Source organism: Paralichthys olivaceus, chromosome 22 (genome assembly GCF_024713975.1).
Source record: "Paralichthys olivaceus isolate ysfri-2021 chromosome 22, ASM2471397v2, whole genome shotgun sequence".
Lineage (NCBI taxonomy): Eukaryota > Metazoa > Chordata > Actinopteri > Pleuronectiformes > Paralichthyidae > Paralichthys > Paralichthys olivaceus.
This window is the reverse complement of record NC_091114.1, coordinates 2,636,530-2,660,755: the sequence shown is the minus strand read 5'-3', so window position 1 is coordinate 2,660,755 and position 24,226 is coordinate 2,636,530. Positions and strand designations below refer to the sequence as shown.

Sequence of the window (24,226 nt, the reverse complement as noted above, 5' to 3'; positions counted from 1 at the left end):
GGATTTTGGACAGTCAATCAACCCTTCAGTCCAAACCTTGAGATACCAAACAAGTGCATGTAACTGGATTATGAACCCTAAACCCCAAGATAAAAAAACTGGCACGCTGGAGGACAATAAACTGGATCATGTTAGCTGACTAAGATCCTCTAATCCTGAATTAAGTAGACGCCAGCCAGGCCCTTTCCGTGTGGAGTTTGTATTTTCTCCCTGTGCCTGCGTGGGTTTTTCTGTCTTCCTCCTCGTCCAAACACACAGTCCTGTCAGACTGGTGACATGTATAGAGCTTAACCCACCTCCCATTACCCTCATAGGAGAAGTGGTTTCTGCAAAGCTATGAAAACCATGGAGGTGCAGTCCCTGGATGTCAACAACCAGGCTAATTTTAGCAGGTCCTATAGTTCAAAGAAATGCTCTGGAACAGTTACTGTATTTATGAGCAGATCTGATTCACTGCCAGTTATAGGCTGTTACACCGATGATCCTGTTAAATCCATTTTACGGGGATTGTCAGATATGATTAGAGGTTTGATTGGTTCTGTTTGTTTGAAAGCTTTCCTTCTGACTACTTCTTGTTCTGACACAGCGACTGGCAGCAGGTTTAGGTCCTCTGTACAGCGAGGTCTGTTATAAACTGCACAAATAACCAACTGTCCTAATTAGTTTGGTCGCAATGCAATTAACCTGCTTAATTTGCAAGTTTTCTTAGATGGACTGTATATCTAGTTTGATCAACCACTCAAAGCACAAACACACAAGTCCAAGCCACCCAAAGCATATTAATTCATTAAATTAGCAAAATATTATTTAGCACATGGTGTTGCAATTCTATGCCATAGGAGACATTTCATGTATATACTGTATTTTTTTATTAACATACTGTTTTGTTGTCTTTTGTCTCGTGCGCTGTAAAAGACAGGCACCATGAACAGGAAGCTCTAGGAAAATATTCAACACAATAGGTAAATGTTTGATTTGTTTATCTGCGATGCAAATTGAATAGTGAATAGTTTTCTATAAATAAGCAGAGAGCGTCAGTGTTGAGTTTTTATTCAAAAGTCATTGGAGAGAATGAAGATGTCACATGTTGGCCATGTACAGATGAAGGGTGAGCAGACAAAGTCAAAGTGAAGAAACTTGAGAAGCTGATCATTCACAGTATAAACACACGTACACACAAACACACAAGCAAATGAGTTTGATCTCATTTTCAATTCCTCTACCATTCACTGTGTTTTACTTCATTTTAAATAATTAAGTGCCATGTCATACCAGAGTGATGTGTGGGCCTGTCGCGACCAGTGAAATGAGTTAGGACTGTTTGTCCGCTGTCAAAGCGAAGCAGGGAGTTTGTTAAGAGCTTTTGTACCAGAACATCAATTCTGATCATTCTTCAAAAATGTAACTATTGAGATTTTGTGCTTCATTCACATGTGTGTACGACAGAGTGATAGGGCCACTGTAAAGAAAAAAATTGAGATTTGTGATTTGAGATTAGTCAAAATAAATTGAGAAAATGTTGAATCATAATCTGAGAGGAAAAGTATTCTTAATTCCAGAGACACGGTTGACAGTAAACTTTGCTAGTAATAATTTTATTTAAAAAGCATCATACCTAGATTTCCTATATTGTGAAACTTGGTAAAAATAACATTTGCCTGTTATAGTTTTCCTGAAAGAACAGGATGTGTTTTGCTAAAACATAATTCAATTTATAATATAAATTTTAGCTTTTTTTCTAAATTTTTACTCAATATTATAATTTTTCTAATTTTCCAAATTACTTATTCTACCTGTGACCTTGTTATGTTATTTTCTCACATTTTCCAACTTTTTCCTCCTGACATTATGACTTTATTTTGGCCCTAATACCTGAACAACCCAAAGCAGACACATGTACAGTATCTATGTCAACAGCTGACATGTTCTTAAACGATCACTGATGAAATGGTTGTTGATGAAAACAGAATCCCTGAGTTACATTTCCTGCTGACATTGTATGGCAGATTTTTCTTTTGCACACACTCTTAGTTTTTCTTCAACTCCTTTTGTTGCATAAACTTTGTACAGTGAATGAAAAAATGAAGCGGTACCAAAGCTGGAGTAGACTCGAAGTCCAGCAGGCTGTTCTCCAGCCGTTTTACAAACATTGTTGAAATCTTGAATGAAGTAGAAAAACTGGACATAATTACAAACATGTTTTTGTAGAAACCAGGGTGCATAAAAGTGCTTGTATAAAGGAAAAATAATTCAAAATTTTCATATAAGTATTTACATATTCTTTTTTTGTGCAGCTTTTGGCTAACATGAGTTGTGGAGGATGAAAAGGATGCAGGTCGGCGTAGCAACGATGCAAAAATGACAGAGAGATAACATATCTCATTATAATGGATGAGAGAGGAGGATGTCTCCTCCACTGTAAACAAGGAATTAAATACATTAGGAGATCTGAACTCATTGACTGCACGCTGGCATTCATTGTCTTCAGCAATAACATCAAACACAGTCTCATTCTATTAGCTGTACAGAAGGAAAGCTGGGGTTTAGTACATTTTTAGGGCAAAGTGCTGTGTTGTCTTCAGACACATTATCATCAAACTAATTCAACTTGGCCTCGCCGAAGATTCTGTTTCTAAGTTCCTGAGAACATAAGACTCTGGCCCCAACCAGAAACAAGGCAGACCTAAAAACATGACCGGCAGAAAGGAAACATAATGACGGTCATTAAAAACTGAAAGTCCAGGGACCCATTAGGTGCTGAAAGTATAAGACGAAGCAAGAAGGAGTTTTAACCCTTTATCTAAAGCCCAGTTTTCAGTGTTCGACCCTGGTCAGACCAGAAGTGATGCAGCAAATATAAATTGTGTGTCCTTGTAAAACATGTGGTGCTGACAGCATAAAGTAACCGCTTGTGAAGGTAGCTTCTGAGCTGACAGTTTACATTTGCTTGCCAGGAACATGTCAGCGCTAGATGCCACATGTGGGTGAAACGTCTGAGGTTTGAAGCCATGCTGCTGAAATTTCATAGGAACTGATTTTCTTCTAAAGCCAACAATGTAACTGCTTAACTTTAAAACATTCAGCTTCTTACATGTGTTGGTAGAGATGATCATTGATCCCAGGAAATGGTTGGATTTTTCCTGAAAGACTGAGTAAGGAGGGATTGTGATAGAGGTACTGAAGCAGCTATCGTGAAGGTGAAATTAGCTCCTTATAGCTACCTGGCTTGCTAACTGCTGTTCAAGGTTACCACAGTTTATTCAAGAGACAATTTTCTCACAAATGCAAACAATTTGCCATATTCCCATGGCGGCCATTTTCCTCTGATATCACACTCAGGGTGGGGAGTGGTTAATTGCATGCCATGCGAATACGGTGAATGCCTCTTTTGTGGAGCTTTAGTCTCGTGCAGGGGAATAATTAAAGGAAGAAGGTCCAACACAGCTAATATGTTAGCTTCCTCTGTTTTGTGCAATCCAGCTCTCTATTCCCAGACAGTTTGGTTTTTGGTCCGTGGAACAAATTTGGATGTCAAAGTTTATCAAAGTTACACTTCATGCAGAAGCTCGTTTTAGATTTACTTCACCTCTGTGAGAAATCCCACTAACCAAAACACTTTTATTGAAATTTTGCCGTGAAATCGTAAAAGTTGGTCTGACCAGGCCCTTAACAGGGGACCATATGTGATTTATTATAATTGCAATATTCAGTATTCAATATGTAGGCTATCCTTAAATACATATTCTACACAGTATGTCATCTGGGCAGTTACTTGTAATATTTGCCCCCATTTTAGTGGACTGGTGATGATCTGATTAATCAGATGTGTGTGTGTGTGTGTGCATATACATATTATATATGTATAAGACCCCTTGGTATTCCAATACACATAGTATTTGGATACTACGGATAGCATCAACTACTGGGTCAGTGATGTTATCTATGGTAACAATGGTATGACTTGTTTAAGTATTAGGATTTGACAGACATATCTGCAAAGATCAGATTTTGTGCACCCATGCAAATATGCAGTTCCTAAACAATCCCATGAGGTCCTTGTGTAATACTGGTCCTGTGCAAATAAGGCTTTAGTTTCAAATGAGTGGCTGGACTTTGAGTTTTTCAGGCCATGACGTTTTAGGTTGTTTCATTTCCTCTGCAGCAGTTGCAATCTGCCACTTCACCTGCAACAGTACTCTCAGATTTAGATGTAATGGGAAATTCTTGTGTTTCTCAACCTGGGTCTTACCCTCATATTTCTGACCATTGTGACAGCTAGTCACCTGATTGTATAGATTTGGTAACAAAGTCAAAGAGGACAAGGAGCAGGAATAGGACAGTAAGACCATGTTTGGTCTGAACTTCCCTTTAACAAAGAAATTGAAGGGCCTTTTCTGGACATGGGACTTCTGAGGAGCAACAGACAGAAGCCCTTTTTAAGTGCCAAAGTGTGCTGGAGTGGGAGCCAGCTCTGTGTGGCCGTGGTCCTGGGAGGAGAAGCAGTCATCAGAGTGGGTGAAGTGCAAGGCGATCTGGTTGTAGCTCAGCATAGCCTGCTGCTTCTCCTCCGGGCTGTAGTCCAGAGAGTGGGGGTGTACCTGCTGGATGTGCCTCTTGATGGTGCTGACCTTCAACGTGGCCAGAGTGGCTCCACACACTATGCAGATCAGCCCGTGTCTCCTGCAGTCGTAGTCCATCAGGTATTCCATCCGCCAGCGCACCTGGTAGTTCCTCCTCTGGTCCTTCCCGGGGTAATGGCTGTGACGAGAAGGCGTGGCTGCGGTGCTGCTGTCCTTCGCTTTACCTCTTCGTCCACTCACACCTTCCTCTTTCTTCACCGTTTTACTGGGTGTTGTGATATCTGGGCAGGCGTCGTCACATGTCTCTCCTGTAGTAGCTTCTCTAAGGTTGATTTCTGCAAAAACAAATGAAACTATGTTACGTTGATGTTCTTGTCTGTTTCTTTTTCCAAAACGTTTTAACAATCAGGGCTGCTCTTCTTACAGGTTTCTATGTCATATTGTGTCTTAAAGCTGTAGTATATGAAGATTTCTATGTTTTACCAATGAGACTAGAACACACTATTCCACCTATTTTATCAAATAGAGATAATGTAAGAGATGTCACTACATCGTGGACCCCTGGATCCATCTGCACTATGAACCAGTTCATGGCTCTGTTATGAATCAGTTGACTGAAGCTACTACTACTGCACACAGCGTCTTCAAAATGTCCTAGAAGTTCAAAGGTCAGTACCAGATTAGCGACAGTAATGTCAGTTTAAAACAAAAGCAAAATGATCAACAAAACTATTTACAGATCAATAATAAAAGGTTAAGAAGAGATTTGGATCTTATTAGTGTGTAATGAAATAGTTACATGTAACATTTGCTGAGTCATCTCACCATCTTGAGATTGCATGTCTTCACTAGAATAATCTTTGGTCCAGGCAGCAGCCATGGCTTCCCTTTCTTGTCGGCTCAGGGTCGTGGTCTCGGGGTGACATTCCTTTATGTGGCGCCGGAAGCTGCTGACCTTGGTTTCGTGCAGGACCTGAGAACACACCATGCAGAACGTGTCCTGGCCCTGAGGCCCATAGGCCACCAGGTAGTCGAGGCGGAGCCGCCATGGGTCGCCCCCAGGCAGACGCCTCTTCCTGGGCTGACGAAGGGGCTGGGATCCCTGTTGCGGAGCTCCCACTCCGCCGTCCTCACCAATGAGACACGTTTCCTGAGTTAAAGTGCCATCACTTTCTGGATACAAGTCAGTGTTGATCTGGATGGCCTCCGCATCCTGAGCAAATAGGTCCATGCCTTCTTCTTTGGTGCTGGGCTCCGATTTGATTGAGTTTTCTGAATCTTCTGTTGTGGAGCAGAGAAACATATCATGTGTTATATCTAGCGCATTAAAAAAAGGTCTACTTTCCGACTACAGATCACATGAGGTTTTGGGACTGTTACGGTGTCAAACACTCATGGAAAGAGCCTGAATGATCAAACCAAATAGTCAACACACTCAGGAACTGTGGTTGGGAGGCAGTGTTGTAAGAGGGTGACAGGATGTCCAGGGTGCTTGGCTCATTATGTTACCTAGACAACACGGATCCAGATAAGTCGTCATAAAAATGGTTAGTGGATGAGTGGATTTGTGCTTGCGATACATTTCAAAGTTCAGACAGATAAGAATAAGGCCCAATCCCATTTCACCCCTTCTCCCTAACCCCGGTTATCGAGGGTCATCTTGCCCCTTGAAACGGAGTTACAGGGGTTAGTGGTTGAAATCATATACGAATTGGGTGAGCCCTTCCATTACATCATCATCGCGAAAAAACCTGACACGTCAAAACATTTTGCCAGGGATGTTGTTGTTGAGATCTTAAATAAACCAAATCAATGGGACATGAAATTGTGTTTTTGAGTGCATACAGTGTGATGCAGTCTGTTCTCACCATGAGTCTGAGCCCAGGCCTGAAGGATGCAGTGCTTCTCCTCTGAGCTGAAGACCAGGGAGTTGGGGTGTGTGTCCAGCACATGGCTCTTGATGTGGTCAAGGTGAAGGGAGGGCAGCTCTCCTCCGCACACCATGCACAGCAGCCGGCCAGCCTCTGCTTCGTACTCCATCAGGAACTCCTGACGGAACCAAGCGTGCAGTGAGTCATTCAGGTAGCGCTCCAAAGTCTGAGCTGTTGGTCCGGAGAGATCCTCCTCCTCCTGCTCCTGGGGCTGCGGGACGTCAACCTCCTCAGACTGGGGAGACAGACTGAGGGCTTGTTGCGGCAGCTCATGGGGAGCAACAGGATCCAGGGCTTCTGCAGGGAATCAAGAAGACAGGACAGCTCGTATTCAAAAAACAAAAAACAAAAGGGGTCTTTCTGGTACTACCACCAGGGAGAAGAAATGTCCAATTAAAAAAATAACATCATTCATTTGACTGTTTTGTTCCAATGCGCAAACAGTATTACATTCAAAGCTTTGAATAATTATGATATTTACATTTGTGAGCTTGTTCTTGTGCTACACTACTTACTCTTACCTACCAGGATCTATAAATGATTTACTAATCAGTTCTAAATGTTTGTTGTTTCATTTCAAAAAGTAGCAGGAGGTGTGGGGATGGTAACAAAGGGCCTGGAGGAAATTCATGCTATGCTCATGCTTTCAAGTAGGCTATGAAACATATTTATTTCCCTTATTGTCTTAGTACATGTGCATGACTAAAGAAGTGCTGTGTCCACTTGTTTGCACTACATGCAAGGTCTGACTGGAAATAACAGTTAAATAACTAATGCAATTAAGTAAAAAGTAGCAATAAAGAGATGAAAACCTAAATATGAATCTCTGTTCAGTACAGAGGTGGAGTCAGAATGTGGTTAGCTTAGCTTAGAGACTGGATGAAGGGGGACACAGCTAGCCTGTTCGAAAATAAGGTATGTTCATCTAAGGTATGATGAGGGGGGTTATTTGGGGGGGTACTAATGTATTTCACACAGACTTTGTTTTCATTTTCTGATGAACTCTACCTTTAATTTAAAAAAAAGTTTAATTTCCAACAGAGAGTCTGTCAAAGCAGTGTTTTGTGCCACGTCACAGTTAAAATGCATGTGAATAATAAACATGTCTGCTCTGTTTTTCAATTCATTGAAATGTCAAAAGCTATAGTGATTGCTTTTCCCTTTCTACATGTCCCAACAGGCAATAATTCAAAATATATAGCTTCTCCAATATATCTAACATTTTTACCAGTCATGCCCAGGCACCGTCCTCCCCTCTCCATTCTCCGACACATCATTAGTGAATCATTACATCATTGTCTCCTCCTCTCACTCGGAGCCAAAACACAAACTTATACTGCCACCAAGTGTGAGATCTGCAACACTTCCAGCCTTGTCTGAGCAGAGTCATACCCACCAGCAGCATGTTGGCCTGAGTCCAGCTGCTCCTCTTCTTCCTGTGGTAAAGGTCCAGCAGCAGAGCTGTACGATCTCTGACTCCCCCCCAGGCTCAGGTGGCTCTCCCAGCCCGAGCGGATAACCTCCTTGTCGGCAGCACTCCACAGCAGGGAGTCTGGGTGCTTCTGTCTTATGTGTCTTTTTATGGTGCTGAGCTTCAGAGTGGCCAGTGAGCTGCCGCACACCATGCAGATCATCCCGTGCCGCTGGGGGTCAAAGTCCATCAGGTACTCACTGCGCCAGTACTCGTGGTAGTAGCGGCGGTGGTCCCGACCTGGGATCCGGCTGAGGCCTGGGCGCGAGGCCCTCTGGACCCTGGGCTTTCGTCCAGAGGGCCCAGGGGCCGGCGAAAGGAGCAGCGGGTGGTCAGGTCCCTCCGTGATGCTCCAGTAGCTGGTACCTGGAGATCTGACAGGCGTGACCATGCCAGCCCCTGACTCCTCCCCACCATGGCCGTTGGCAAGACCATCCTCTTCTAGCAGAAAGAGAGAGAATACAAATAAATCTTTTTAGTTTGTAACTTCAGACAAGTACGGTAAATATCTCTTTAGTATGGATGAGCAATCCTATGTTTTCTAACAGGCCACATTCTTTTGGGGGTGTTCAATGGCTCAAAAACACGTATTATTTTAAAATCATAAAAATAATCAATGACAGAGAGAGACTGTATCTGATGTTGATCTGGCTGAAGCCTGACCCATTTCATGACGTCAGTACTGAAGCAGCTTGATCTTTGATATTTGTCCTCGTGCACTACAATATTACACTGTGACAGACCAACTGATCAATTATTCAATTCAATTCCATTTTACTTGTATAGCGGCAAATCGTAGCACTTTGCGTATTAAGGCCAAGACCATGAAATTGTAGAGACACCTAACATTTTCCACAATAACCGGAAGATACCAATGTGAGCAGATGATACACAAAATGGAATATGTCACCTGTTAAATAACAAGAATAGTCGAGATGAGTTTCACTATCCAAACAGTAATGTGCAAAAGTCTGTTACAGCCAGTTCAATGTTTCAATCAGACACTGTAACATGTATATGGGGAACAAGCTGTGGAACTATTAATGTAAAACTTAGTCTCATGTGCACATATCTCTTGATTTAAACTGACAGATGAATTCCACATATTGTCATAATATCTACATTATATCACATTGTTGTAACTTAGCTTGCTTGCATGGCTTAAACAGCCTCTGAGTGTGTGTTTTTTTCCCATCAATGTGAATGTGGATTCTCGTGTTGTTTATTATCACATTATTATTCCTGCAGCTCATTTCACCCAACCAGCCATATTGAGTTGTTTGTTGGCCGCTGTGAGGCGCTGCTCTCCGCTAGGTGGCAGCAGTGTGTGTGTGTCCGCCTGCCTGCGTGCTGTTGAGCCTTTGTTTATAGGAGCCACAGAGACAGAGGGGCCATGCTGCTCGCTGGCATTGTCCCTGACACAGAGTAACTGGCTGCGGGACAATGGCCGTGGCCCTGACAGCCACACAGCACCCGCTCAGCAACAATAATGACACCGGTTTTCTCCCCTTTACCTCCCAGCTCACTCTCCTCTGGCGTCGCTTCCTCCTCTCCGCTTATTATTAATGAGAGCAGCTCAGTCTGCTCGGCGCACCGGGGCTCGGGCTCCAGTCCCCCGCTCTCTGCCTCTTCCATCACCGGCCTCTTGAAACCCTGGCTCGTCTTCCTCCTTCCGTCCCTGTAGCGCAGCGCCGACTTGTCACGCTCACGACAACAACATGTTCGCGGCAGTAACGCGCTCACCCCGCTCGACACGCATCTGTCCGCCGGAACGAGCCGAGGAGCCCGTGCTCTGCGATGTCTCCCCCCCCCACCACCACCACCACCACGCGCCCCCCGCACGCACGGGAGCCAAGTTAACTTTTCATAGAACCGCACCGGCAGGTATTCAGGTACTCCTCCGCGGACACAGCGCGCTCCTCCGGCCTGTCTGTGGGGAAGCGCCGCGGCGCAGGCCGACTCTCGTGTATTTTAAGGCTCCTGCTTGTCTTCAGGGTGGGGAGCCGGACTAGGGGCCCCTGGGGCTCCTTAAGGGGCTCCTGGGTAAATTTAAAGAGACAGTAGCAGCGTCGACAATGCACACCCACCCCCCCCCCCCCCTGTGCGTGTGCGTGAGTGTGTACGTGTGTGCGCGGGGTTGGGGGGCAGCGGAGCAGCAGGCGCTAATACAGATAAGCTGCTAATACTAATGCTGTTGTTCTCACAAAATCATGCGGTGAGAGGAGGTTTGCTGCGGGGAGGCATCGGTTAACGCACGAGGCGGGGCCTCGCTGAATCAGGGCCCCCACAGCTCCGGCCTCGTCGTGTTCAGTGCTGGAGCTCCTGCACACCAGATCCTGTTTATAACCACGGTGTTATAGCACACGACAACCAGCCTGATCATACAGCAGGGATCGAAATGCTGCTAATGGACCCAAACCCACGTGAGATCAGTGGAGCATGATGCCACTGATGCTTCAAAGGTTACTTAAAGGTTCAGTGTGTAGAATTTTCTGACCTAGATCTAGCAGGGAAGTTGCAGCTGAACAGCCCTCAGAGAACCCGTGGTAGTCTTCTGTTGTCATAGAAACTCAAAAGGTGTTTAGTTTGTCCAGTACAGATGACTGTAAAAACATGGCGGCCTCCGTACAGAGGACCCACTCAAGATGTAAATATAAAGTATTTAATCATATAGGCCCATTCTAGGGTAAATAAACAACAATTCATACAATTTACATACTTTACACACTAGTAAAAACACCACAAGGATTATTTTATATTCAATTTCTGCCAATAGATCCCTTTCACCTAAATCTTACACACTGGACCTTTAAAGGATGAATCATTTATAAATTGTTGCTCTACCATTAAATCAACGTTTTAACTCTAGTTATAGATTCTGTTGGATATTTAGTGCTATGTACTGTAATTGAATAATGAAGTATTCTTCTGTTGTTGGGCGTTGGCCCCTTTACAAGATTGGCCCATCAAAAATAAACACAATAATATTGATAAAAGGAAAAAAATTTACAATATTAAGATATGAATTTCTTATTTGTCCTTCCCCTGGACTCTGCTGCTACAAAGCATCTGCTCCAAGATCTTTCTCGATTGCACGTTTGATTACAGTTTGATTCTTTTATTCAAACCAAAACAATAAACTGCATCTATAACCCTGAAGCTCCTGCATTAAAAAAAAAAAAAAAACCCATCAAATGAGTTCGTCTGCAGAAAAAGCCAATAAATCAATGGACCTTTGTCCAGCTGTTCCAGGCAGGACCATGTGAGCTATAACAGAAATACACTGAGTTTTATTTTGCCCGGGTTTTGAATTACTTTCTCCCAAATACAGGCTTCACCGAAATAGAAGTGACAGTCGAGCTTTGGTGGGAATAAGGAGACATATATCAGCTGATTGTTTGACTGTGGTGAAAATCATTTTAATGTATGTGGGTCTGATCAGAAGAGAGGGGGGGGGGGGGCGTTGTTGTACGCTACTATACGGTTCACACACACACACACACACTCACACACAGAGAGAGAGAGAGAGAGAGAGAGCGAGAGAGCAACCAGGTCCCACATCCTGGTACTTTCGGAGCGTTGTCAAGGCAGCCTCAGAGCTCGGCAGGCGGAAAGTAGCTGCAGTGTCCGGGCACTAAAAATATCTGTGTCCAAAAACTGTCCCGGAAAGTTATGTGTAACAGAAAGGTAACTGATGTGCATGTTTTTCTTCCACACGCCTTCGAGCGGCCTGCTCTCCCGCGGTAGCGCTTCGGCTTCTCTCGTGTCTTTTCGACAGGCAGCAGACTCAGGCAGTCCGTGTGGACAGGAGGAGGAAGAGCCTGTCCATTGTGCCGCACGGAGACACTGCGCCTGATGCGCCATTTACGCGCAAATGTGGGGATTTCTCTCAGCGGATTTCTGTCTCGAACATCGATTGTGCTTCCGCCGGGTCGACTGGCTGCGCTTGGGATCAAATAGAGCCAGAGTAAAGGGTAAAAATGGCCCTCGACAGCCAGAATTAGTGTTAGTGAGGGACAGCTTTAAAGGGACAGTGTCACTCCGCTTCCTTCCTGCTTCCTGTAGCTTCCACATTTTCCGTACGCGACGTGTCGGGGTCACAGATGCAGAGGGGAAACGAACGTGGTTTGTGCGGATGTGTCCGGATGCCACATTTCAATACGTTACCGTTTAGAGACGCTTGTCTGTCTCACGTGGACCTCGCGCACTGTGTTGTGACAGTGCAAATGGGCGTCTCGGTGCTCGTGCATTGTCTTCATTTGCATTGATCCGTTTTGAACAAGGCTTCAGTGGGAATGGGGGACACTCGCAATATTGTGACACCCGAAGTGATCTTTGGTCAGAAAGAAGAAAAGTTGCAAAAGGAGCATGGGGAATGATTTGTTGTGATGTCCTGCGTTTTGAACATGAACTATCAGAAATCTGTAAGCCTTATGATTTATCCCATGTGAAAAGCTTGAATTGGATAATCGCAATGGATGTAGTTGTCACATCAAATATCACATATTGATTGTTAATTTAACTCCTCCCTGACACTGTTCACAAAACTGAACATTACAATCTTTTAATAAGAGACTCGTCAGGGCTGTTCAATTGGATTGCATTATATTGTAAAGGTATACCCCCCAAAAAGTGAGTCAATGTGGGTGTAATTGAAATATATCTCACTTGAGCACTGAAATCTCTCTAAGGATAGCTTTTGTATTTAAGTGGATTGTACAGGTGTACCTAATAAAGTGGCAACTGAGGGATTGCTCCATTTAAACCATTGCAAATATATACATTTATATTAAATTACTTTGTATGATAAATGCTTGACTCACACTGTTGTTATAAAATGAGATGTAACAAAGAGCTCTCTTCTGTTCCTCAGGACACCTGCAGACTGATGTGATGTCTGAGACATTCGGCCGCTGCTCAGTGGAGGAAAACCACCTACAGCAGCATCATATAGGAGGACACCATGTGAGTAAATGGCAGTGAAGGAGTCTGGACTGAATCAGTGTGACAAAGGAAGAACCAACCCGTACTGTTGGATGAGAACTGATGAGCTGTCCAAGCTGGCAACAGCATGCCAACTGCAAAAGATAAAGGTGGTTCCGCGTCCCACCGCCACCACCCTGCCTCAGAATACGATGATGCCAGCCTGGCCCAAAAGAGAGAATACTGGAGAACCAAGAAACGAGAGCAGAGGGCTCGACTGTCCGAGCGAAGAGGGAAGCCAGCACAGTACAGTCGAGGGAAAAAGCTTCTACATCTAAATACCACTGCAGTGGTGGATTCCAGTTTATCTGGTAGCTTAGCTGCTCCCTCTTCTCCTGTGCAGAGTAATGACGAATCATATAAAACACCCGATGTCTCCCCAGCATCCCATAGTGCAAATGCACTGGGAGTGGGTTCATTAGAAGCCCCTGAAAGCCAAAAGCCGAAGTGGTTCCACACAATGAAACTCGACAAGGTCTTGCCTCAGTTCCCAGCATCATGTTCCCTCTCAGCCAAAGCTGCTAGTGGCAACACAGCCACGTTAAAATGCAGAACAACAAGGGGGGCTGTTAACAGAGCCGTTACCTCACCCACAGCTAGTGGAACCCAGCTGAACTCCAGTTCCTCAGTGCCTCTAGTCAGAGTGACCAGAATTACCAATGGCAGCTCTGCCCAAACAACACCTCAGCCACGTGTGTCTATGCAAGGCACATCAGTCCTAAAAATGCAACACAAACAACATGTTGCATCACACAGTCAGCCCAAACTCTCACCTACCAATGTGGCCATGGGTAGGATTCTTGTGTCCTCTCCATGTGGCCCCATCTCCATAAAAACAGAGGGTAAAGAAGAGAACACAACACCTCCAAGTGGAACAAAGAGTGCCTTGGTCACCACACAGAGAGCTAAAGGTGTCGGCAACTCGCAACCTTCCATAGAATCCGAGGAGGAGAGAGCGGCCAGACGCAGAGAGCATTGGCGGATCAAAAAGCGAGAACAGAGAGCAAAGCTGGCAGCTCAGATAGCTAAAGCCAGAGATAGGACGCAGGCCACAGAGATGACGGTACAGAGGCAAATGGCACAAAAAACAAGACACATGGGTCCCACAGCACGTCAGCATCTTCCATCTCAGTCGTTTTTAGAAGGAGCGGGTCCTACTCAGGCCAAAGCTACATTCAGGCCAGCCAAAAAGAGAAATGATAAACTGCAAATTGGGGCAGCGAGTTTGGCCACAGTTAACCTGCAGATAAAAGTGCAGAATCCACATGAGACCAGGAAAGCACAGACAGCAATTGCATCTGACGTTATTTCTGTGAGAAAATCAGGGGAAACGCTGAGAAGGTTTCCAAGTTATGTACATCTTTCCAATGTTACCAGAGGGATCGTGCGATGTAAAACACCTAGACAGAGGTTCATTGAAGCCCAGAGGAGTTTGATGATTCAAAGAAACATGAGATGTAAGTCCCCACTGCTTGCTTCAGTGTTTGGTACCAGAAATATCCCCAGAATCGACCCCAATGACACACCCGAGCAGATAATAGCCAAACGGCGAGAGTACTGGCGGATTAAAAAGAGGGAACAGCGAGCTAAGTTGTCGCTAGAGGTGAGAGCTCGGTTGAAGGAGAGGGACTCTCTGATGCGAAGAGTGAAACGCTACCAGAATATCCTAGAGGAGATGAGGAAAGCCAGAGCACTGACACAATCAGCGGGGAGCACTCTCACCCATGCGTCTGAAACCATAGGAGGGTTCATCAAAGAGGATGGGACAGTGACCATTAAAATCCCCCAGGTTTCAACATGTCACAACACAGCATCTCGTAAAAGTGAAGAAGAACTTCATGTCCAAAGTTCCAGCAATACCCACGTTACACAGCCTCAATATCAGCCTCATACGAGAAGAAGAGGCGTAACCCCAGTTAGAATAAACCAGCCCTTCTGCCCAGCTCAGGTGAAAGTCTCTTTTCCTCTTTCTGGAAAGTCAGTCAACAAACATTCAAAACTACTGTCAGCGAGAGCAAGGACTCAACGTGAAAGCACAACTGTAATTAATTCTCACTCGCCATCAGCCCAAGCTGTAGGGCAGCTGACTCTCACTCATCCTCAAACCCGTCAAAATGCCATTTCTGGAGGATCGAGGATAGGGTCCAACCTCGGGAGCTGCGTCATGAAAATGGCTGTTTCAAGTAGTGCTGAATCTCTGGCTCTGTCTCTGGATCCAGGGCTTACCGAGGAAGAGAGAATGGCAAAGAAGAGGGAGTACTGGAGGATAAAGAAACGTGAGCAGCGGGCAGCCCGTGCGGCGCGACTGAAGCAGGGTGTCTTACAAGCGAGGGCCAATGCAGCCTTACAGAGGAGAAAGGCCCAGAAGCAAGTAGCATTGAACTCTGCACCACTGAGCAAACGTCTCTCTAACCCAACAGAAAACGCACAACCTCCCCCAGACAACAGTGTGCCCGTTACACCAAATGCAAATGAGATAAAACAAGAGACTGAGTCTGTGCCAGCAGTTGACCTAAATTCTCAACCAGAACAAGCCATCTGTCCAGATATCAAACGCCCAACCTCCCCGCCACTGCCATCGCCACCTCCAGCGCCCCAGCCAGAGTCTGATCCGGCTCTGAGCGCAGACAGCCAGGCTACCACTCTGCGAGCCGTGGCCTCTATGAAGAAGCTCCTGGAAGAATCACTTAGCACAGTGAGGGACTGTAAAAGTCAGCAGCCTGACATGAAAACGGAGCCAGCAGAGGAGGCCTCAGAGCAAGAGATGAAGCCAAATTTACCTCAGCTCTTTTTTGAAGAGGATGAGGTGGCTCCTCTGGCTGCTAACCTGACGTTGCAGATAAAAAGCTGGCAGCCAGACACTGACGCCCCAGTACACTCACGTTCACCAAGCCCTCATTTCAAAAACTCACCACAAATTAGTGAGACACCTTCACCTATTCCTACCTCCAGTGATGTTATTCTGCTTCCCACCTGTGAGCACGCCTCCCAAACCTCTCCCACATTCACATTAAACCCCTCCATGGAAGACTCCGATGGTCCGTCCTCACCACGCAGAACCCAGAGGCTTCGCGCTAAAAAGGTGGACCATCAAGACCGCCGCTCCCCAGAGCCGCCAGAGCTCCATCACCTGCCCGTCGGTGAGCTACACCCGCAGCAAGAACACGGTGAACAACAGTGTCAGGCACAAGAAGAGTGCCAAAACAGCATGTCGCCATCAGCACAAAGATATCACAGCGTGGGGACTGAGCTGGTCGGCTTGACCAGCCTGCAGAGGAAGAGGGAGTACTGGAAGCTGATGAAGCGGCAGCAGAGGGCCAGGTTAAAGGCCAGGCAGAAGGATAGGCAGGGAGGAGTGAGCAGTCGGCAAACCCAGGTGAAGTGACGCATTTTATTATTATCTTGTCTATTGAAGTTACTTCCTTTTTCATATACTTATCTGTTAGTCACCTTGCAACTGTGTTCTTTAGACGATTAGCTCTCAAGAAGCTATAGCAATGGACCACAGGCTGAGAGACATAGGATTTATTGATGCTGAATGTAAACAACATGCTGACCTGCTTTTAATAAAAAATTTAGTATCCAGCACTGATGCTCACCATAACCTTCTGGAAAAAATACTTTTGGGTCATGTCCCCGTAGTGGCTCCATACAATCTGTGTTACTATATTCCTTAAAACTTAGTGTAGTTTTATGGGTCTCTGGTAATTACTGGATAATGAACCTTGATTGATTTGACCCTCAAAAGACAGACCCTTGCTCTGTATTTCAATATCAGTGAATGAAAGTAGAGTTCAGGGCTCACAGGCATGACCAGACTGCTCTCCAAATGAAACCTGAACGATGAAGCCGCACACCTTTCTCTGGAATTCGACACTTTAACACTTTGTGTTTCTCAAAAAATATTAAATTTGCATTTTAATGTTTTTGTTTATGTTCTATTACTGTTTTTCAGGCTCCAGGTTTTGGTATCTTCAACAATGTTAAGCGTGTAAATCCTCAAGTGAAGCCAGCTCTCAAATCCAAGTCATCGATTGCCTCTCTAGCAGTGTCCAGCATCCCTGCTCTCAGCCCAACAACATGTCATGCTGAACAGTCACCGCACGCACTCCAGTTGAAACTGCCTGTCCTCAGTGTCTCCTGTTCACCCAGAAGTGAGCAGAACAACACAGACGTTGGACCTTCGCAGATCGTGTCACGCTGTCTAGACGCTTCTGAGAATCAGCAGCAAGCCATGCCACGTTTTCAAATATCAATGTCTCCGAGCACAGATGTGGACTCAGCCTGCCTTCCTACTCTGATGCCTCCAGACAACCCCCTTTCCAGCATCAACCTGCAACCCATTGAACCCCATGTTAAAACTTCTGATCCCACCCTCAGTGCAATAAAAATCCCATCTCAGCTTCATAGCCCCTCACATATGATGCATTCTCCCTGTAAGCTGGTGCCTGTAAGCACCATGGCTCCACCAAAACCAATCCCCGGGGAGTCTGAGGAGGACTTTCTGAGGAGGAAGCGAGAGTACTGGAGGATAAAAAAGAAGGAGCAGCGAGCCCGGAAGGCCATTCAGGACAAGGCAGGCACCACGAAGAGAGTTGCCAAAGACTGGAGGCCCATCCTACCTGCACAGGACGCACTGGCACAGGTAAGAGCTACACAGATATAAAAATCAACTAGATGATAAAGGTAGGATGCAGTCGGTTTGTGGGTTAAATCTCTATTTTAGGTTTAAGAATAGAAACCTTAATGCTGTATTGGAAAGAGAGAGTAAGAAAATAAAAGAGAGATAGGGAGACAGTGTAAACAGAGCAGAATAGATATAAAAGCACAGCTTAACCGAAACCAAACCTTGTTTTATTCTATCTGTACTTTATTATGATCATTTAAACCTGTGAGCACTAGATAGTTTCCCCACACAGTGGTTGTTGTCATAGACTGGTTACCTTGTGTATGGATTATGTGAATGAAAAAATTAAAACCAATTTTTTTGGTATATTTTCTGGTACAGTGCAAATATATCCTCTAACCATCTCTGATATCATAAAGTGTAATCATTATTCATCTTGAATCAGCCTTTAACAAAGAGACTCATATCAAATTTGAAATATTGTGACTTTAAATCACTAGTTGGTCAAGTTCCAAAGAAATTAGATCCTACAACTCCCATAATGCCACTAGTCAGACAGTGCCATTTTGTTCGGCCCCCACCTGAGTCCGCTACTACAAAGCAGGATCTGTGGTTATGGAGGTATCTTCAGTTTTAGCTCTGTTTTCAGTCCTACCAAGCTGGTTCACTTCTAGCTGGACAAAATCACCATGGTAACTTATGCTAAACCACTGACAAGCCCCAGAGCATGTTAGGTTCCTTTCACACAGGAAAACCAGAGTCACCGGTCTACAGGATCCTGACAGGAACGAAAGAGTTAACAGTAACCTGAGAAACAATAAATATCAGCAGATATTATTATAGCTGAGCGGGATGGTTTCATAACAGAGCTTCTAACAGAGGGAGAAATTATCACTATATAAATGCATCACTACACTAGTATTATAGTTTAGTTTTAATTCACCAAAGATCCTTTGACAGCCAACATAAAACCTGTCGGTGTTTGCTTTTACTGTTTTATTCTATTACCGCAGATCAGACCAAGAAAAATAAAAACTAAAGCCTCTGTTTTATTTCATTAAAAAACAATCCACAAACTGTTGAATATTTCCATAAGTATAAATCAACATGTCAGTTAGACTGAGCTCATCTTCCGCCTCCCTCCTCTCTGCTTTGGCAGCAGCAGCATTGACGTCACATTTGTTTTTCTGTAAGACATGTTCATAATAGTTTGTTCATCATCAGACCAAAAAGAGAAATACTTAATAATAACTTAATAAAGTCCTTCTGCTTATTCACAGTTTGTCTTTAGCCTTATACTTTTGAGTTAGAGAATAATATCCACTGTTTCTTCTCCTTTCTAGTTATGTGATCATCATTTCGGTTTCACTCTAATGTCGCTGTAACTGACTCTACCCGCAGACCCTCAGTGTTATTCTCATATCTTTTTAAGAACTTTATTCATGGTTCAGACGAGGTCGATTGTAATGAACAAGTCTGTGCTCGTAGCGAGATAAGAACTGACGTGATAATTTGTGTTTCAAATTTGTTGTCTCAAAACTCAAGATAACAACTCTAGAACCGTGTCAAAGTTCCTCCAAAGCCGCAGAAAACAGCTTTCAGCATACACAAGCTGAGAAGTCCGAGGATGCATTTGAATAATCCATTTTCGCTTCGGAAGTTTCCTAACTGAGTGAAGTGACAAAAGTTAGTTTTTCAGCCGCCGCCATAATTAATGCTGTTCAAATCCTCTAAATGATAAAGAAAGGAGCTTCAATGCTTCCTAACTTGATCTCCTTTAGCATAGGAAACACTGGAGCATCCTTTATGAAAGAAAAGGAGAATATGCAGTCCCACAATTCTTTGTGGCAGCAATGTTTAAAGTGACATAATCTCTTAGTTGCACCAGGACAGATCCACATAAATATAATAAAAAAAGCAGAGGAGGCAGTCATGGGCATATTGAATTTATAGTTCACAATATATAAATATAAATATTATAATCAGAACAAGATACATATATAAATATCATAATCAAAGTAATTTTAATCCCTGAATTGCAGAATGCTCAGAAAATAACTTCCCCAAATGATGTAAGGTTTTCTCCACTAATATTCCTCATGTTATCAGTTCAACATTTAAATCCTGTTTTTTTTTTTGTTAGATGTTCTTCTTGTGAGTAACTGATGGTTACATTTTTTTTCTCTGCCTGAACTAAAAATGTCCGACGAGGCATTCCCCTTCACACCTTTCCTTGACCTCGTGACATTTTCTGCTGGGGTCAAAGAATAGTGGTTTGGAAGGGAGATTATTTTGAGTTTCTGACCACAGCGCCAGTATGAATTTTACAGCCCTGAGCGAGCCGACACAAAAAAACTGTATAGAGGCACACGGCAATTTCAAAGAGACAAACAAAAGAGGCACACAACCACCATATAGTCAACTACAATGAGATGTAATATGAAAAGGCTTCCACCATGAGCTCAACTGTTTGCTCAGCCTCCAGCTTCTCTTTCTATGTCTGTCTCTCTGATATTATTATATATGTAAATTAGATTATGCTCATTGGCTTATCTAATGCCTCTTATTAGTGACTGAATGTTTAATGTAGCACAGCAAGAAGTAAAAACTGAATTGGGAAACATAGTGTGAACCTAATTCTGTTCCTTTTTTTTCCTCTGTAGGATTCTGGTCAGTGGTTGAGCTCCTCTGATGAGTCAGAACATCTAATGAGGTGGGAGCTTTGTTTCCCTTTGTCACATCTGCTACAGGCTCTGTGTAGGATGGAGATTAATAGAACTGTTCTCCTTCTGTCACAGCACTTCAGTGGACACTGACCAGGAATCATTTCCGTATCCAAATTACACAGCACCGGAAGAAGGTGGAGTATTAATGCTGTCACACTGAACCTAAAGAATGCACAAAGGCAAAGTTAGCACAAAACCTACTCTCCTTTTACTGTCCCCACAGACGACCCAGAGCTGCTGTTCACTGACTATGAGAACAACAGTGGGGAGGAAGGTTCCATCTCCGACGGCGTGTGGAGGTACAGTTACCTCATGGACTACGACCCACTCAACCAGCTGCTGGTGTGCATGGTGTGTGGGGAGCTGCAGTACTCTCACAGCCTGGAGGGCGTGAGGGCCCACATCGATGATGCCCACCCAGACACCCTGACGCTAGAAGCCGCGGAGAGACGGCGAATATTGGAGGCCTGGGACGAGCAGGTGTCCCAGCGGGAGCGCTTTTTCACCAGCCAACTCCAGCAGCACAGCGGTACATCGTGACCTCAGAGAGAAGACATGTAGAGAGTGCAAGGTAGCTATTAATGTATTGTTTATCGGCTGTATACATATGGTTGTTCAAGTAGTGAAAGAGCCCAGCTCCAACATGACAACCACTGGTCACATGATATGGTTTGGATATTGCAGTGAGACTATGTAACTTTTGGAAAATCCAAACAATCCTCCTATAAAATGTAAAGTTGCTTTCATGATGGATATGTACAATATCCATCTGAATAGAGGCAGTGGTTTAATTTAAGCTTTTGGTGGATGATCCACCCACTAACTCCACAAACGTCTTGTCTGTCTGTCGGTGGAACGCATATCTAGCGATCCGTTCATCTAACTGACTTCGCACCTGTCATGTCTATTTTAAATTTCCCGGGGGAAATCTGTATGATTTGGACATGTGATATGTTCAAAATTCATGAAAGTTGAATAAACAGGCGATCAGCACTCTGTTGCAGTCAGTGTGTTTGTGTGTGTGCGGGCGGGACAGCGTCAACAACAGCCTGTGGACCGAGTTGAATGTGTCTTCTACATCCTCGGATAAACCACAGCAGCAGTCGGTAACTGGGTCGAACCGCGTGTCGGATCATTTTGATGATTTGATCATTTTTATTTCACAACATTGGACTGAGACATTCATGAGAGTTAGCAGGTGCTGCCCTCCAGCTGAATTGCAGTGCTTTTATTTTGAAGAGTGACTGATTGTTAACAGACCTCTGAAATAGCCGACATGTAATGTATGCAACATTAACAGCAGCACTGAATTTCTGTCGGCAACTGCTCTGTTCTTAGATTATCTCTTGGAGTTGCCAAACTTAGAAATGGGTGAACATTGTAAATTTAAACTGAAGAAATGACAACTCAACTATTTCCTGTCACTGGTTTAAAATAATAAATAAATATCAACCTGAGAGGCTTGAAGTGATCCAGCATCATTATCAACTACTTTACAGATTACACATATTTGGCCCTCAGTTTGACAACCTATTCACTTGGTCTGCTACGTTTGTGAAATAATAGCTACTGGTTGAACTGTATAAGAGCATCATCTCAACGTTTGCTCCATGCAACGCACCTCTGCCATTTTTTTCATATCCCAAAACTGTCTGACTTGTTTTGCAGAATAAGGCAGGAAGTGATTAGAAGAGAACATGTCCTGCAGGAGTCAACTGAAGATCCTGGACCCGCAGAGAACCCCCACACTTGCGTCGTCTTCTTTATTTATTGTTCTTTTTTTTTTTTTTTTTCAATCAATTTGTTTACCTTCATAGAAAGTCACCTTGAAAAGAATGCTGCGCTCGCCCTGACAGCAGCTTTACCTCATTTTCCCGCCAGGATTGTAATATTGTTTCTTCAGTACGGACACTTTTCTACTGAAGCTGCCACAACTGAGATTTTGTAATATTTAAATATTTAATAGAGAGGTCCAACATTGTGGGGAACACAGTCTCTGTGCTAAGATGGACTAAATGCACCCTGGATCTCTTTAGTAGACAAAAATCAAATACACATTCATTTTAATTCATTTGAATTTTGCTCCTTTTATTTAAAATCCCCAGTTATTTAAATGTTTGCCACGAACTATGAATCCAATCTGATGGATTAGACATAACTAGCAGTGTGCAAACCCTAGGGGGAAAAAACACATTGTTTTAGATGTGGGCTGTTCTTTCAAAGGTATTTTTAAATTCTAAATATATTTTTGTAATCCCACTGTGCTTAATGCTTTGCTTAAGCCAGACCCTTGACTGCATCGTTTTACGCACACTGTGCTACTCAGTTCAACTTCTCTTCCACACAACGCTAATGCGAGCATGATGAGGTGATGGCCAGTGCTGCAAAAAAAATATTAGATTTAAAGATCCAGGATTTCAGGTCATTCTTGAAACTTTTTGAGATCACAAAAGTACCCTTGAAAATACAACCCACTGTGGCACAGTTACAGGTGAAACGTAAGATTTTAGTTTTCCCTCCTAAGGCTTGCTTTCATTCTGTTGATTTATTTATCCAGCAGACACAGCAGCAGTGGTCACATTCGAGCTACAGGTCAGATTAAAGACGGCTGCGGCAGAAAAGCCCTGAGGTTAACGAATTAACCCAGGGTCTGTTACACTGATATGAATTCAACTTTTTAATTTTTTTGTCCAACAGTTACATGGACTCGCTTTAAAGTCAGACCAATGATGAGTCACCAGAGCGACTACCTTACGATTAAATGAGAACTATGGGATATGAAACAGCTTAAAAACAGAGAGAAGGGTTGTATCAGACATTGTTGAACGATCGAACAGATGAATAAAATGGTATAAAATATAAAGGTGCAGTGTCAGATTTTGAAGGATGTGTTGTAATAGCTGTTGTCGGAGTCATATCAGAGCTATTATCAAACTATAGATATTTATAGTAGATTATTTAGTAAATGTAGATTGAATCCCAGTGTCAGCCAGCTATCAGAAAATGTGTCTACACACATACAGCACAAGAATCAAAACACTTTATACTGTAGTGTAGTTGTATGAACTGATAGTTGCTATCAGATTTGTATAAAGTTTTTCCTGCACTCCTGCAGGTGTGATTCAGGTCTGAGACCCTTATTATTTACTGAATTGTTATATTGGCATCAGGAACTGTTCCACATGTTTTTGTATGTGGTAGCACCGTGTTGTTCGAACCTTAAACTTTACACATGTCCTCTGCGACTTTTTTTCGTCGAGACAAATTTTTAAATAGTACAATTTCTTTGAAAAAAAACAAAACGCTCCTGCTGTTCATGTCAGCCTCACCGCGTGTAAAGTTCTCTGCACTGTAAATACACACAAAAAAAACAAAGGTGATTATAAGATGCCAAATTTTTATTTGACTTTGTGCAACTTAATTTATTATTTATTGAATCTTCTCTATATTATTGATGATGCATTATTCATAACCATAGGTAGTTCCATGTTAGAGAAGCATCTCATTTGTGAGTATTGAGGATCAAAAGGCTTTCCTGCATGAGTAGTACATGGATGAAGAGTTGTGTACCAGAGATGAGCTCTGGAAACCATTCCCATGTTTTCTTTGTATTATTGTAGAGAAAAATGCTGAAAAAAAAAAAAAATCTGTTTGAGCACAAGGCTGCGGAGGTCAGTTCTGCTTTGAGAAGCTGCCTGCACAGCCACAACACTGTAAATAGCTGGAAGTGACCAAGCTAATTTACCTTCTGAGAATGTAATTCTGACTTGTTTACCAGTTCAAAGGGAATGTTTCAATGCCTTTTAAGTAATAAACCTTTTGTACCTTTGGGTTTGTCCTTTGACATCTTTTTTCCCGCGTATCAGGTCAATCATTCCTTTGTCGTGGCCACATAAAACTGATGGGAG

At 43.6% G+C, this 24,226-nt stretch overlaps 2 protein-coding genes across 6 annotated transcripts; one reads left to right on the top strand and one right to left on the bottom strand.

The window, feature by feature from the left end:
* Positions 1-1,034: 1,034 nt before the first annotated feature.
* On the bottom strand, positions 1,035-10,001 carry zfta (zinc finger translocation associated). 4 transcript variants are annotated; one of them, XM_069518667.1, is made up of 5 exons: positions 9,861-10,001; positions 7,908-8,423; positions 6,449-6,808; positions 5,406-5,861; positions 1,035-4,915 (listed from the first exon to the last, which is right to left on the bottom strand). In XM_069518667.1, the coding sequence occupies exons 2-5, from the start codon at positions 8,371-8,373 to the stop codon at positions 4,437-4,439; spliced, it is 1,761 nt and encodes a 586-aa protein (XP_069374768.1). In that variant the 5' UTR covers positions 8,374-8,423; positions 9,861-10,001; the 3' UTR covers positions 1,035-4,436. The 4 variants fall into 4 exon arrangements, with proteins under 4 accessions (XP_069374768.1, XP_019955624.2, XP_069374766.1 ...); XM_020100065.2 differs by lacking the exon at positions 9,861-10,001 and adding an exon at positions 9,497-9,828; XM_069518665.1 differs by lacking the exon at positions 9,861-10,001 and adding an exon at positions 9,497-9,758 and having other exon boundaries at positions 7,908-8,420.
* Positions 10,002-11,530: 1,529 nt separating this feature from the next.
* LOC109637683 (mucin-5AC) lies at positions 11,531-24,147 on the top strand. 2 transcript variants are annotated; one of them, XM_020100217.2, is made up of 7 exons: positions 11,531-11,669; positions 12,856-16,341; positions 16,921-17,610; positions 20,256-20,305; positions 20,391-20,452; positions 20,542-20,889; positions 21,987-24,147. In XM_020100217.2, the coding sequence occupies exons 2-6, from the start codon at positions 13,054-13,056 to the stop codon at positions 20,856-20,858; spliced, it is 4,407 nt and encodes a 1,468-aa protein (XP_019955776.2). In that variant the 5' UTR covers positions 11,531-11,669; positions 12,856-13,053; the 3' UTR covers positions 20,859-20,889; positions 21,987-24,147. The 2 variants fall into 2 exon arrangements, with proteins under 2 accessions (XP_019955776.2, XP_019955778.2); XM_020100219.2 differs by having other exon boundaries at positions 11,659-11,956.
* Positions 24,148-24,226: the final 79 nt, after the last annotated feature.

What these genes read in the sequence shown, in the direction of transcription:
- LOC109637683 (XM_020100217.2), top strand. Translation starts at nt 13,054, where the DNA reads ATGCCAACTGCAAAAGATAAAGGTGGTTCCGCGTCCCACCGCCACCAC. An exon ending in GAGTCAGAACATCTAATGAG is followed by an intron (nt 20,306 to 20,390) that starts GTGGGAGCTTTG and finishes CTTCTGTCACAG; the next exon opens with CACTTCAGTGGACACTGACC. An exon ending in TTACACAGCACCGGAAGAAG is followed by an intron (nt 20,453 to 20,541) that starts GTGGAGTATTAA and finishes CTGTCCCCACAG; the next exon opens with ACGACCCAGAGCTGCTGTTC.
- zfta (XM_020100065.2), bottom strand. Translation starts at nt 9,617, where the DNA reads ATGGAAGAGGCAGAGAGCGGGGGACTGGAGCCCGAGCCCCGGTGCGCC. An exon ending in AGAGGAGAGTGAGCTGGGAG is followed by an intron (nt 8,424 to 9,496) that starts GTAAAGGGGAGA and finishes TCTTTCTGCTAG; the next exon opens with AAGAGGATGGTCTTGCCAAC. An exon ending in CTCAGGCCAACATGCTGCTG is followed by an intron (nt 6,809 to 7,907) that starts GTGGGTATGACT and finishes GATTCCCTGCAG; the next exon opens with AAGCCCTGGATCCTGTTGCT.